The 14,235-nt window shown below is 47.6% G+C and overlaps 1 protein-coding gene across 1 annotated transcript in view; it reads left to right on the forward strand.

Annotated features, from left to right (window-relative positions):
* Window positions 1–7,117: 7,117 nt before the first annotated feature.
* Golph3 (golgi phosphoprotein 3) overlaps window positions 7,118–14,235 on the forward strand; it is a 32,111-nt gene continuing 24,993 nt past the window's right edge. Inside the window, exon 1 of the mRNA XM_045132918.1 lies at window positions 7,118–7,638. Within this exon, the coding sequence (XP_044988853.1) occupies window positions 7,384–7,638 (255 nt within the window). The 5' untranslated portion in view covers window positions 7,118–7,383. The remainder of the gene's footprint in view (window positions 7,639–14,235) is intronic.

Here is a 14,235-nt window from a genome sequence, read left to right on the forward strand (position 1 = left end):
TTAAAGGTGTGTATCACCACATCCAGCCTTAGACTCATATTTTTAAAAAATATTTCTTTTTTTGTTTTCTGTTTTTTTGAGCGAGAGACAGAATTGGCAGGCCAGGGCCTCCGCCACCATAATCGCACTCCAGATGCTTGCTCCACCTAGTGGGCATGTGTGACTTTACACTTGCCTCCCCTTTGCGCATCTGGCTTACTAGGAACCTGGAGAGTTGAACGTGGGTCCCTAGGCTTTGCAGGTAAGTGTCTTAACCACTGAATTATCTTTACAACCTTCATACTTTTTAAAAAATGTTTTATTTATTTGTGAGAGAGAAAGCAAGCACCAGGGATTCTAGCCACTGCAAATAAACTCTAGATGCATGTGCTCCCCTGTGTCTCTGGCTTACGTGGGTCCTAGAGAATCGAACTGGGGTCCTTTGGCTTGCAGGCAAATGCCTTAATTGCTAAGCCATATCTCCAGCCCCCTCATATTTTTTTTATTTATTAAAATGAATTTGTCATACCACAAAATTTACCCTGCAAATTCCATGTTTAGACACAGATGTGCAACTGTCTCCATGATCTACGCTCATGGGTTCACAGGCATGCAGCTGTCCCTGTGATCTACTTTAACAAGTTTCCATCATCCCCAAAAGAAACCCATCAGCAGGTGCTTCTTTCCCCAGCTGTAGGCAGTCATTAATTTTTTTTTGTTCATTTTTTTTTAAATTTATTTATTTGAGAGTGACAGGAAAGAAAGAGGCAGAGAGAGAGAGAGAGAGAGAATGGGTACGCCAGGGCCTCCAGCCACTGCAAACAAACTCCAGATGCATGCACCCCCTTGTGCATCTGGCTAACGCGGGTCCTGGAGAATTGAGCCTCGAACCGGGGTCCTTAGGCTTCACAAGCAAGCGCTTAATCGCTAAGCCATCTCTCCAGCCCTCATTCATTTTTTAAAAATTTTTTATTTATTTGAGAGCGACAGACACAGAGAGAAAGTCAGATAGAGGGAGAGTGAGAGAATGGGCGCGCCAGGGCCTCCAGCCTCTGCAAACGAACTCCAGACGCGTGCGCCCCCTTGTGTATCTGGCTAACATGGGACCTGGGGAACCGAGCCTCAAACCAGGGTCCTTAGGCTTCACAGGCAAGCGCTTAACCGCTAAGCCATCTCTCCAGCTCCAGTCACTAATTTTTTAAAAAATATTGTTATTTGCAAGCAGAGAGAGATAAAAGAGAGACCGATAGAGAACGGGTGCATCAAGGCCTCCAGACACTGAAAACAAATTCCCAATGCTTGTGCCACTGTGCATCTGACTTTACATGGGTACTGGGGAATTGAACTCATGTCATTAGTCTTTGCAGGCAAGCACCTTAGCCACTGAGCCATCTCTCCAACCGTACTTTTTTTTTTTTTTGAGGTAGGGTTTCGTTCTAGTCCAGGATGACCTGGAATTTACTATGTAGTCGCAGGGTGGCCTTGAACTTATGGTGATCCTCCTACCTTTGCCTCAGACTGCTGGGATTAAAGGCGTGCGCCACCACACCCAGCTTACCTTTTTTTTTTTTTTTTTTTTAAAGCCATGGAGTCATTCTAGCCAGGTGGACCTGGAACTCACTTTGTAGTCCAAGCTGGCCTCAAACTCACTGTGATTTTCCTACCACAGTCTCCAAAGTGCTGGGATTACAGGTGTGTGCCAGCTACCATGCTGTTTATGTGGTGCTAGGGATCAAACTCAGGGCCTTCTGCTTGCTAGGAAGGCACCCTACCAACTGAGCTATATCCCCTGCCCTATTTCTTTCATTAGCTCCCCCCCTTTTTTTTTTAAAGAAATAGTATTCTTTTCAAATTTTTTGTATATCATTTATTTTTTATTTATTTAATTTATTTATTTTTTGTTCATTTTTTATTAATTTATTTGAGAGTGATAGAGAGAGAGAAAGAGACACAGAGAGAGATTGAGAATGGGCGTGCCAGGGCTTCCAGCCACTGCAAACGAACTCCAGACGCGTGCGCCTCTTTGTGCATCTGGCTAACATGGGTCCTGGGGAACCGAGCCTCGAACCGGGGTCCTTAGGCTTCACAGGCAAGCGCTTAACCACTAAGCCATCTCTCTAGCCCTTGTATATCATTTTTATTTGAGAGAGAGAAAGAGAGAAACAGAAAGAATGGGCACGCCAGGGCCTCTAGCCGCTGCAAACAAACTCTAGATCCATATGCCATCTTGTACATCTGGCTTACATGGATCCTGGAGAATCAAACCGAGGTCCTTTGACTTTGCAGGCAAATGCCTTAACCGCTAAGCCATCTGTCCAGCCCCCATTTTGTACATTAACCACTGTGATTTGCTTAGTATCTGCACGTTGCAATAACAGCTTCATGAAAGCTAGGATTGTCTCTTCTGGCTTACTATTAGATCCTCATTGTTTAGTTTAATGACTGCGCCAGCGCACATGTATACATATTTGTTTAGTGGTTGTGGGTTGTAGTCTAGGCTTACAACTTGCCAGATGGGTTATGCTGGCAGATTACTTCTCAGAAACTCTCTTTCCAGGGTAGGACAAGTGTCTTAGTCTGGGCTCCCTAGGAAGCAAGTCTTTTGTCCCACAGCTTCGTTAAGGGAGTGCAGCTGCAGGAAGCAGAAGCCAGGGTGTCACAACAAACTCATGTCCTGTGAAGACTGAACCCATGATAGGGCTTAGGGTGCAGACCAGAGAACAACTGCCTCAATGCCAGTCCAGTGGACCTCAGTGGACCAATGGGTTTATTGGGGTCACTTACAGAGCATGGAGGGGGATTATTTATACAAACATGGAGCCCCCAAAGAAGCCACTCTTTTTTGTTTGTTTGTTAACTTTTAATTTATTTATTTGAGGGAGAGAGAAAGAGGCAGAGAGAGAATGGGTGTGCCAGGGCCTCCAGCCACTGCAAACGAACTCCAGACACATGCGTCCCCTTGTGCATCTGGCTAACGTGGGTCCTGGGGAATTAAACTGAGGTCCTTTGGCTTTGCAGGCAGACGCCTTTAACTGCTGGGGCTCTGTGTGTCAAGATTACTCCTCAGATGCTCCCTAAGCCACAGGGTGAGAGTTTACTTACAGAGTATGGAGACCCCAGAGCAGCCACAACACAGAGAAGTCTCATGTCACGCTGAATGCTGACTTCCCAGCAGCTGCTTGAAGGGGCTCCTGGTCATGTGCAAGGGACAACAGAGCCGCAGGCCAGTGAGGCTCGGGTTTAATCTCACAGGCGCTCCTCCTTCAGTCTCACCGAGAGCAAAGGAGCCCCCAAAACAGGAAGTCGGTAGGGCTATGTCAGCATTATGCCATGAAGGCTCTCTCCTGGTCTGGGGGTGAAGGCTTGCTTACAGAGCAAGAAGATGACAAGCTGAGACTTCAATGGAGATCATCACTATATTGGGATTACGCCCACGGGTGCTCGTCCCTCAGTCTTGGGGTGAGAGTTTACAGAGCATGAGACCCCCAAACTCAATTTTAGGGGGACTCATTATTTCAGGACTAACCTGGAAGACGCTCCACCCACAGTCTCGGGGTGAGGACTTACAGAATCTGGAGACCCCCAAGCGCTACTTCAGTGGGGCCCATTATGTCGGGACTTACCCCTCCCATACTCTTCCCTCAGTCTCCAGGAGCATGGAGACTGACCAAGTGGGGTTCACTCTGTTGGGTTTACTCACATAGATGCTCCTCTCTCAGTCTTGGGATGAGGGCTTATTTACAAAGCATGAGATTCCCCCAAGAGGAATTTAAGTGGGGCTCACTATGTCAGATTAGTCGTGGGGTGAGGGCTTACTTACAGAGCTTGAGACCCCAAAGTCTCTCTTCAGTGGGCTATGTTGGGATTAACCCCATGGCTGCTCCTCCTCACTGTGGGTGTGAGCGCTTTCTTACAGAGCATGAAGACTCTAAGGAAACCACCTGATGGAGCTCATTGTTTTTTCATCTTTTGCCCTCTATATATGCTATTTCCCTCATGGGCCAAGAGAGCTCGTGCATAATTGTATATCACTGGCATTGGTGCACCCGCCTCAGGTTGGGGGAGGTCTGGTGAACCTTTCCTTTACCTTCTTTGGTAAGTGGTCCCAGCTGCTTTTTTTTTTTTTTTTTAATTTATTTATTTGAGAGTGACAGACAGACAGAGAAAGAGGCAGATAGAGATAGCTAGAGAATGGGCACGCCAGGGCCTCCAGCCACTACAAAGGAACTCCAGATGTGTGCGCTCCCTTGTGCATCTGGCGAATGTGGGTCCTGGGGAGTCGAGTCTGGAACCGGGGTCCTTAGGCTTCACAGGCAAGTGCTTAACCACTAGACCATCTCTCCAGCCCTCAGCTGCTTTTGATAAAAGCTGACAAGTGTTTATTGCTTTCACTGGGAGGAATTGTGCCCTATCACTCAGGGCTAGGAAGGGAGGACTTGAATGTGGTTGAACTTGCTGCATCTAGCTGTCACTGAGAAGGTCTGTGACCAAACAATCTATGTGGGAGGCCGAGCGTGACACTGCATGCCTGTAATCACAGTAAAGGGAGGCTGAGGCAGGAGGACTGGCACCTGAGGCCAGTCTAGGCTATAGAGCAAGAATGAGGTCAGTCAGAGCTACACAGCAAGGAAAAAGGAAATCAGGGGCTGGGGAGATAGCCCAATGGTAAGTGCTTGGCTCACGCATGAAGAACTGAGTCTGATCCCTGAGACTTTCATAAAATCCAGGCCTTGGCTGACAGCATGTCTGAGGACAACACCCTCTGGCCTACACACACCTGTGGACAGATATACCTTCACACAGTCCTGATACACACACACACACATGCAACAAAAAGAGAAAAAAAAAGTCAGGGGTGGTGGCACATGCATTTTCTAGCACTTGGGAAGCTGAAGCAGTAAGATTGTGACTTTGAAGCCAGCTTGGAATTCAGAGTTCCAAGCCAGCCTGACCTGAGGCTCTATCTCAAAAAACAGAACCAGGGCTGGAGGGATGGCTTAGCAGTTAAGGCATTTGTCTGCAAAGCCAACAGACCCAGGTTCGATTCCCCAGGACCCACATAAGCCAGATACACAAGGAGGGGTGCATGCATCTGGAGTTTGTTTGCAGTGGCTGGAGCCCTGGAGCACCCATTCTCTCCCTCTCTGTCAAATAAATAAATAAAAATAAAATATTAAAAAAAAAACAAACAAAACAGGGACAATCTGGGGAAGGTATGCAAACTGTTACACTGCAACTCAAAGTGTTAATCCCTCATACTTCTAGAACCTCCAGATGCTGTCAGCACAGTGGCAGCATCCACTCAAAGGGCTCTGAACGGGGAGATAAAACATGCCTAGCATATATTTAGCCGTCAATAAAGAAAAGGTCATGGCCAGGTGTGGGGTGGCTCTTGCCTTTAATATCAGCATTTGGGAGGTACAGGTAGGAGAACTGCCGTGAGTTCAGGGCCACCCTGAGACTACACAGTGAATTCCAGGTCAGCCAGGTGAGAGGCCCCAGCGGAGTCCCCATTAGTATTCTCACTTTCCAGGAATGGCATGGTGAGCAGGCATTCTAGACAAAGGGCACCGAGAGGAAGAAGTTGTCTAAACCTCTCTTAGTCACTGCCTGTAATTGTTGATTTTCAGTAATAGTGGATGGCCTCACAATACCATTTCTGGATAATGCTTGGCTTACTAGGTATATCCTTCTACTCCTCCAAACTCTTGTTAAAAGTTTGGCAGCTTTTCTTTTAACATAATCTGCACAAACAGTAAAGCACGCCAAGAGAATTTAACCTACCAATAATACCGATTCAGGGTGTACGTGGCATGAAACCTGAAAAGTTTATTGTCTCCATAAAAAACGATTGTTAAGGTTGCCTGTCCTAACCGTACAGCACTCACTGTACCCTGGCTTATTTACTTATGGCACCACTCACAGGAGGCAAGGAAGGAAAAAATGTACAACAGAAATGAGTCTATTTGCTTAACCTCTCTATGCCTAGAGTATACTCCATGGACACTTTCAAACCGAGTCCGGCTGGGGAGAGGGTTTAGGGGTTAAGGTGCTTGCCTGTGAAGACCAATGGCCCGGGGTTCAATTCCCTGGTACACAGCCTGATGCACAAAGCAACACATGTGTTGGGAGTGCACCCAATGTCTTCTCTCTCTCAAATAAATAAAATACTACAAACAAAACAACTGAGTCTACAGGGGCTTTATTTACTTATTTTTTACTTATTTGAGAGAGAAAATGGGGACACCAGGGCCTCCAGCCATTGCAAACGAACTTCAGATGTGTGCATCCCCTTGTGCATCTGGCTTACGTGGGTCCTGAGGAGTCGAACTTGGGTCCTCCTTTGGCTTTGCAGGCAAGCGCCTTAACCGCTAAGCCATCTCTTCAGCCTACACACACACACATATTTTTTGGTTTTTCGAGGTAGGGTCTCACTCTGGTCCAGGCTGACCTGGAATTAACTCTGTAGTCTCAGGGTGGCCTTGAACTCACGGCGATCCTCCTATCTCTGCCTCCCGAGTGGTGGGATTAAAGGCGTGCGCCACCACGCCCGGCTTACACACGTATATATTTTTAAACGAACTCCAGATGCATGCGCCACTTCGTGCATCTGGCTTAGTTGGGCCCTTGGGGAGTCCAACGTGAGTCTTTTAGATCTGCAGGCAAGATCCCCAACCAAGAAGCCACCTCTCCAGCCCCAGGGGCTCCTTTGGAAGGGTCCGGAAGTCCCTGCAGGGAGCCTGCCTCGTGGCATCCCACCAAGCAGCGCACAAAACTCCCTTCAGCAGATCGTCGGGGCCACACGGCTCAGGCGCCAACTGCCAAGAGAGATGGAGCGGGATGCAGGCGCTGCGGGGCGGGAGGGGTCCAAGGTTCGCAGGGCCTCTGCTTCCGGGACTCGTGAGCAGCCGACCCCGACGTCGCGGGCGCCGGGACAGACAGGGAGGGCCGGTGGGGAAAGCGTGCGGAAGTAGGCCAAGTCTCCAGCACTACGGAACGCGGAGCCGGCGGGGACGCGCGAGCCGCTTCCGGTATCCCGGCCCCGCCCCTTCCGGCCCCGCCCCGCCGGCCCCCTGCCACATCCTCCGGTGACGTCAGCGCGCGCCGCCATATTGGGCCTCCGCCTCCGCTCTCTCGCGAGCTGGGGGCCTGGGCGGTCGGCAGCAAGGCGACTGTCTCCACCGTAGCCGTCCCCTGACGACGTCCGGCCGCCGGCCGTCTCTCCATGAGCGCCTCCGGCCCCGCAGCCGCCAGCCGACGCCCCAGCGCGGGGATTTAGCCCGGAGGGCCGGCTTCGCGGGCCGAGGAAGCAGGAAGGGGAGAAGGAAGCGGGCCGAGCCCCCCCGGCCGTCGCGTCCCGTCCCGTCCCCGTCCCCGTCGCTCCGGCCGGGCTCGCGGCTCGCCATGACCTCGCTGACCCAGCGCAGCTCGGGCCTGGTGCAGCGGCGCACCGAGGCCTCGCGCCACGCCGCCGACAAGGAGCGGGCGGCGGGCGGTGGCGGCGGCGGCGGCGGCGGCAGCGGCGGCGGCAGCAGCGGCGGGGAGGACGAGGCGCAGAGCCGCCGCGACGAGCAGGACGACGACGACAAGGGCGACTCCAAGGAGACGCGGCTCACGCTCATGGAGGAGGTGCTGCTCCTGGGCCTCAAGGACCGAGAGGTGCGCTGGGCCAGGGCGGGGCGGGGGTGGCTCGGGGCCCGGCGGGGTCGGTCGGTCTGTCGGTCGGTCGGTCCGTCCGTCCTGCCCGCCCCCCCTCCCCCGGGGGAGGCCTGCACTTTCCCTTCCTCTCTGCGCAGGCACGCCTCCTTCCCACTTCTTGGCAAGTCCGGCTTTTTGTTTTCCTCGCTTTTTCCGCGTGTTTAGCACCCACCCCAACCCCCCTCGAAGACCCGAGTTCAAGTGCAGCCTCAGAGAAACTGCCGGTAGAATGAGGGCTCTGAACTGTAGTTTTGAGCTTTTTTAGACCTGGAGGGAGGGACCCACGGGAATCTCCTCATTAAGGTCTTTTTCTAAATAACGATTTTTAAGGCATGCTTCTGGAGTTACAGGGAAAATAGGCATTTTACTGAGAAAATTTCAGACTCCCGTTTTCATGAAATGATCTTCTAGTTGGACTTGGTTTAGATGAGAGATTATTTTGTGTTGCTGTTAATAGTTGTCAAAGTCTCATCACTTTAAGAAAGGACTTTTTAAAAATTTTTCTTTGGTGAAGTGCTGGAAAGGTTAAGTAGGTGGTTTGGTGAAAGACTACAAAGTCAGGTATGTTTAAGTTATGGTAGGTATCTTTTTTATTTGATCATTTTCACCCCAATATTTAGGATTTTTACACTTAGATAAAAGTTAGTGCTACATTTTCTACACACAGAAAGACATTCTCCACCTAGACTGTAGCCAGCATTTTTTGCTATATCTGCCTTGTCATATACCCCTCCAACTAAAAATGACAACTTTTAGCCGGGTGTGGTGGCGCACGCCTTTAATCTCCGCACTTAGGAGGCAGAAGTAGGAGGATTGCCATGAGTTCGAGGCCACTCTGAGACTCCATAGTGAATTCCAGGAGGTCAGCCTGGGCTACAGCGAGACCCTACCGTGAAAAACCAAAAAAAAAAAAAAAAAAAAACAAAAAACCCTAAACAACAACAAAAACAAACCCTCAAGAAACAAACAAAAACCTTAAAGACAAATCCGAGAAAAACACGTTTGGATATTTTAAATAATGTACGATGAGGTTCCCTCCCCCTAGAAGCTTGTTTCATCCCTGGGTGGAAATTCTAGCAAATAGTTTTGAGAGATCTGGACTAATCGGTTTTGTTTTGGTTCTAAGCAGGTTTTCCCAATTGAAGAAGAGGGGAAAAATCCCCATAGCACAACTTAGTCATACCCAAAACTTAACAGTAATAGGTGAGGTTTTTCATGGGCTGTTTGTGACATCCTTATGATTTAGTAATCTAATGAGGTTATTAGAAGTCTTAATACAAGTTGCATTTAAGTGAATAAATAGCCTTAGCTTACAGTTGATGTGGCTCTGGCTTGAAAGGGTATCTGTTTGCTTACTGAGTTGTGATGAAAGCAGGCTGCATGTGAATTTCTTGTTTGTTCTTGGGATAAAAATAATGTCAATGTTTTAGTAATGCTGTTTTATCACTTTAGAAAGTATTCAACTTGTTGTTTGTTTAGGCTTCTCAATTTAAAGTTTGGTAATAAACTTTTTTCTTTATTATGGGGACTTTTAACTTTTTAAAAACATATTTTAAAAATTTTTCATTTTATTTATCTGAGAGCAATAGACCGAAAAAGAGTCAGAGGGAGAGAATGGGCTGGTTGCACCACGGTCTCCAGCCACTGCAAACGAACTCCAGATGCGTGCGCCCCCTTGTGCATCTGGCTAACATCGGTCCTGGGGAATCGAGCCTTGAACCAGGGTCCTTAGGCTTCACAGGCAAGCACTTAACTGCTAAGCCATCTCTCCAGCCCAAGACTTTTAACTTTTTATTGACAGCTTTCATAATTATGGACAATAAGCCATGATAATTCCCCCCTTCCCCATTTTCCCCTTCACAAATCTACCCTCCATCATCTCTTCCCCATCTCAATTAGTCCCTTATTTTGATGTCATCATCTTTGCCTTCTATGGAGACATTTTTAGAAAATATAAGGAAAGCAAAATAGAGACGACATTCCTCAATTAACATTTTGGTTTATAGTTTTTGATATGTATGGATGATACTCCACTCAGCTGAAAGTTTAAAAATTAGCTGGGCGTGGTGGCCATTACCTCAGCCCCCTTCTCTTTGAAAAAATTTTATTTTTATTTGAGAGAAAGAGGCAGATAGAATGGGTAGGCCAGGGCCTTCAGCCGCTACAAATGAATTCCAGACGCATGTGCCACCTTGTGCATCTGGTTTATGTGGGTTCTGGAATCGAACTTGGGTACTTTGGCTTTGCCGGCAAAGAAGTGCCTTAACTGCTAGCCATCTCTCCAGCTGCCCCTTATTCTTTTTTTGGGGGGGGGCCTTTCGAGGCAGGGTTGTGCTGTAGCCCAAGCTGTTCTGGAATTCACTATGTAGTCCCTGGCTGGCCTTGAACTCACAGCAATCCTTCTACCTCTGCCTTCCAAATGCTAGGATTAAAGGTATGAGCCTGGCGCTTATTCTCTTTTGAGAGTCAGACTGCTTTCAAATTTAGAGCTGAAGATGACTTTGAACCTCTTCTTCTGCCTTCACCTCCCCAATGCTGGAATTAGAGGCATGTACCACCTTGTTTATGTGGTGCTAAACGTGTATGCGTGCCAGGGCTTCCAGCTACTGCAAACGAACTCCAGATGCATGTGCCACCTTGTGCATCTGGCTTACATGGGCCCTGGGGAATCGAGCCAAGGTCCTTTGGCTTTGCGGACAAGCGCCTTAATCACTAAGCCATCTGTCCAGTCCCCCCATTCCCCTTCTGCAATGCTAGGCAAACACTCTTATCAGCTGAACTGCACTCCCAGCCCCGACTTGATGATTTTGAATGGCCAGTTACAATCAGCGTGAGTGTGGGGAGTAGAAGTGGGTAGAGGACCTGCAGTGCTGGTCTAAGGTACAGCCTTAGCCTTGTATATAAGCTTTCTGAGCCTCAGAAGCCATGGTAAGTGGGACAGTAGCTGTCCTAGATGGAGGTTCTGACTGGACACCTACTGTTTAACTTCACACGGCATCTTCCCCATTTTGTCTTTGCTTTTCCATGTGTGCACACAGGGTCTCATGTAACTTAGGCTGGCCTTGGACTTCTGATCCTCCTGCATCATCCTCCCAAGTGCTAGCATTATTTATTTATTTTATTTTTATTTGAGACAGAGAGAAAGGGAGAGAGGAGAGAGAGAATGGGCACTTCAGGGCTTCTAGCCACTGCAAATGAACTCCAGATGCGTGTGCCACTTTGTGCATCTGGCTTTCATCCCTCCAGCCCCAAGTTGCTAGCCTTACTGGTGTGCATTGCCACACCTTTTTTGGTTTCTCAAGATAGTCTCCTCTAGCCCTGGCTGACCTGGAATTCACTGTGTAGTCTCAGGATGGTATATATGAAATCTGTGGCTTAGAATTTATTTAATAAATAATTTATTTTTATTAAATTTAATAATCAGAATTACAAGGTGTTCTAAGATTTTTCTGTTTGTTTTTTGAAGTAGAGTCTCACTGTAGCTCAGGTTGACCTGGAATTCTCTCTGAACTCAATAGCCATCCTCCTACCTCTGTCTCCTGAGTGCTGGGATCAAAAGGTGTGCTTGGAGACATAAGAAGTCATTATTTATTTATTTGTTTGTTTGTTTGTTTGTTATTTTTTTGAGGTAGGGTCTCACTCTAGCTCAGGCTGGCCTGGAATTCACTATGGAGTCTCAGGGTGGCCTTGAACTCACAGTGATCCTCTTACTTCTACCTACTGAGTGCTGGGATTAAAGGTGTGCACCACCATGCCCGGCTAAAGAAAATATTTTTAAGAAAAAACGAAAAAAAAAATCCTTTGCTATGCAGGGGTAGTGGCACACGCCTGACTACTTGGAAGAGTGACGCTGGAGAATTGCTGATCCCTAGAACCACAAGCCAGTCTGGGCAATACAATGAGCCTTTGTTTGGGGGGAGAAAAATTGCTGGGTTTGGTGTGGTGCACACCTTTAATCCCAGCACTCTCTTGGAGGTTGAGATAGGAGGATAGCTGTGAGTTCAAGGCCAGCCTGAGACTACACAGTGAATTCCAGGTCAGCTTGGGCTAAAGCGAGACCCTGCCTCAAAAAACTTAAAAGAAACTTGATAGGAATTTCTGGTACAGTAGAACTTGGCTGTAGTTCCATGGGCAGAGGAATATTAGCATACCAAATTGCAGGAAGTTAAAATTTTACGAGTTGGGCTGAAGAGATGGCTTAGCACTTAAGGCTTTTGCTTGCAAAGCCAAAGGATCCCAGTTTGATTCTCCAGGACCCACGTAAGCCAGATGCACAAGAGGGTGCATGCATCTGGAGTTCCTTTGCAGTGGCTGGAGGCCCTGGCGAACCCATTCTCTCTCCCTCCCTCCCTCTCTCTCTATCTTGCTCAGCCTCTTGCCCTCTCAAATAAATAAAATATGAAAAGAAAATGTGGGCCGGGTGTGGTGGTGCACGCCTTTTTAATCCCAGCACTAGGGAGGCAGAGGTAGGAGGATCACCGTGAGTTCAAGGCCACCCTGAGACTCCGTAGTGAATTCCAGGTCAGCCTGGGCTAGAGTGAGACCCTACCTTGAAAAACCAAAAAAAAGAAGAAATTGTAGGAGTTAAAATTTGAATGTGAAAGTTGTTTTTATCGATCATGTGAAGGTAATTGTGTTCACCCACCATCTACTTTCTAAGAAAAAGTATAATTTAAGTTGCTAGTATTTTTTTTTTTTTTTACTTTGGTTTCATTCCCTGCTTGAGCTTGAACTCTGCTGTATTGCTGAGCAACACCCTTAGCCCTAGTTGCAGCTTCATAAAGGTAGAAATAATACTAACAGAAAAAAAAAAATGAACAGGCTGGAGAGAGGGCTCAGAGGTTAAGGTGTTTGCCTCCTCCAAAGCCCAATGACCTGGTTTGATTCCCTACTACCCATGTAAACCCAAATACACAAAGAGGAACATGTATCTGGAGTTTGTTTGCAGTAGCTAGAGGCACTGGCATGCTCATTTTTGCTCTCCTTGACCTCCCCCCCCCAAAAAAAAAGTTTCAATTTGAGAGTTTTGGTTTTTATTGAAGTAGGGTCTCATTTTAGCCCATGCTGACCTGGAATTTAGTATGTAGTCTCAAGGTGGCCTCAAACTCACAGCAATTCTCCTACCTCTGCCTCCTGAGTGCTGGGATTAAAGGGGCACATCAGCATACCTGTTTTGTTTTACTTACTTCTTGATTATTTTTAATATGATTAAGTATGCTGTGTGTTTCTTCCTGGGGAAGTGTGAACAAATATCTGTTCTATCCAGGTAAATGATTCCACCCAAGTGTAACTTGTGAAGCAGTGAATTTATTAGGTTACTTACATGAGTATGGATGAAGGGAAGCATAAGTGACTCCGAGATATTTGCATCACCTATAAGCCCACTATAGCATGGATGACAGTTGAAAGCTGGGATCTCCCAAGCTCCCTGTACAACTTGAGGTGTTTTTGCTCTTACAGCGTCGGAGAGAAGGGTCCTGTGAATTGTAAATTTCAGGAGTTTTCTGAGACTTGGTCCACTTACTTTCTGTGTCCCTATAAGTCCCCTTCCAGGAGAAAACGTTTCAATTCCAAGGCAATAGCTGCATATCAAGTAAGCATTCTTCTCAAATCTAGTTTCTTGCTTGTGTCTTTTTTCCTCAATGAAACATGGACTAATTTTCTGTTTGTAATCCTAGGCTAATTGTGTTTGTGTGTTGTTCCTCTGGTACTACTGTCCATGTTTTTTGAGACAAGAGTCTGTGTCTGACTTGGTACTCAGCAAGTAGGCTAGGCTGGCAAGTTAGCGACAGGGCCCCCATTTCCCTCTTTCCTCCCCAGTGTGGGAATTACAGTGGGTTTCAGGGTTGGAACTCAGGTTTTCATACTGGCGAGGCAGGCACTTTATTGATTGAGACATCCATCCCTCCAGCCCACATGTGTATATGTACACATACATACACATACAGTATTTATTTGCAAGCAGAGAGATGCAGAGAATGGGGGGGTTTGGGGGAGGAGGCATTGTTTGAATGGCGCACCAAGCCCTCTAGCCACTGCAAGCGAAACTCCAGGTGCATGTGCCACTTTGTGCATCTGGGTTTATGTAGTTACTGGGGAATTGAACCTGGGTTATTAGGCTTTGCAGGCAAGCACCTTAACTGCTGAGCCATTTCTATAGGCTCCCCACCCCCAATGGTTTTTATTTATTTTTTTGGTGTGTGTGATGCTAGGAATTGAACCTATAGCTTCACACATGCTCAATAAGTGCTGTACCTCCGAGGTAGATTCCCAGTCTTTCTTTTTAAAATTTTTTTTTTAATTTTTATTTATTTATTTGAGAGCGACAGACACAGAGAGAAAGACAGATAGAGGGAGAGAGAGAATGGGCGCGCCAGGGCTTCCAGCCTCTGCAAACGAACTCCAGACGCGTGCGCCCCCTTGTGCATCTGGCTAAAGTGGGACCTGGGGAACCGAGCCTCGAACCGGGGTCCTTAGGCTTCACAGGCAAGCGCTTAACCGCTAAGCCATCTCTCCAGCCCCCCAGTCTTTTTCTTAGGCTATGCCAGGAGCCTTCTT

This window comes from Jaculus jaculus, chromosome 13, assembly GCF_020740685.1.
Source record: "Jaculus jaculus isolate mJacJac1 chromosome 13, mJacJac1.mat.Y.cur, whole genome shotgun sequence".
Taxonomy (NCBI): domain Eukaryota; kingdom Metazoa; phylum Chordata; class Mammalia; order Rodentia; family Dipodidae; genus Jaculus; species Jaculus jaculus.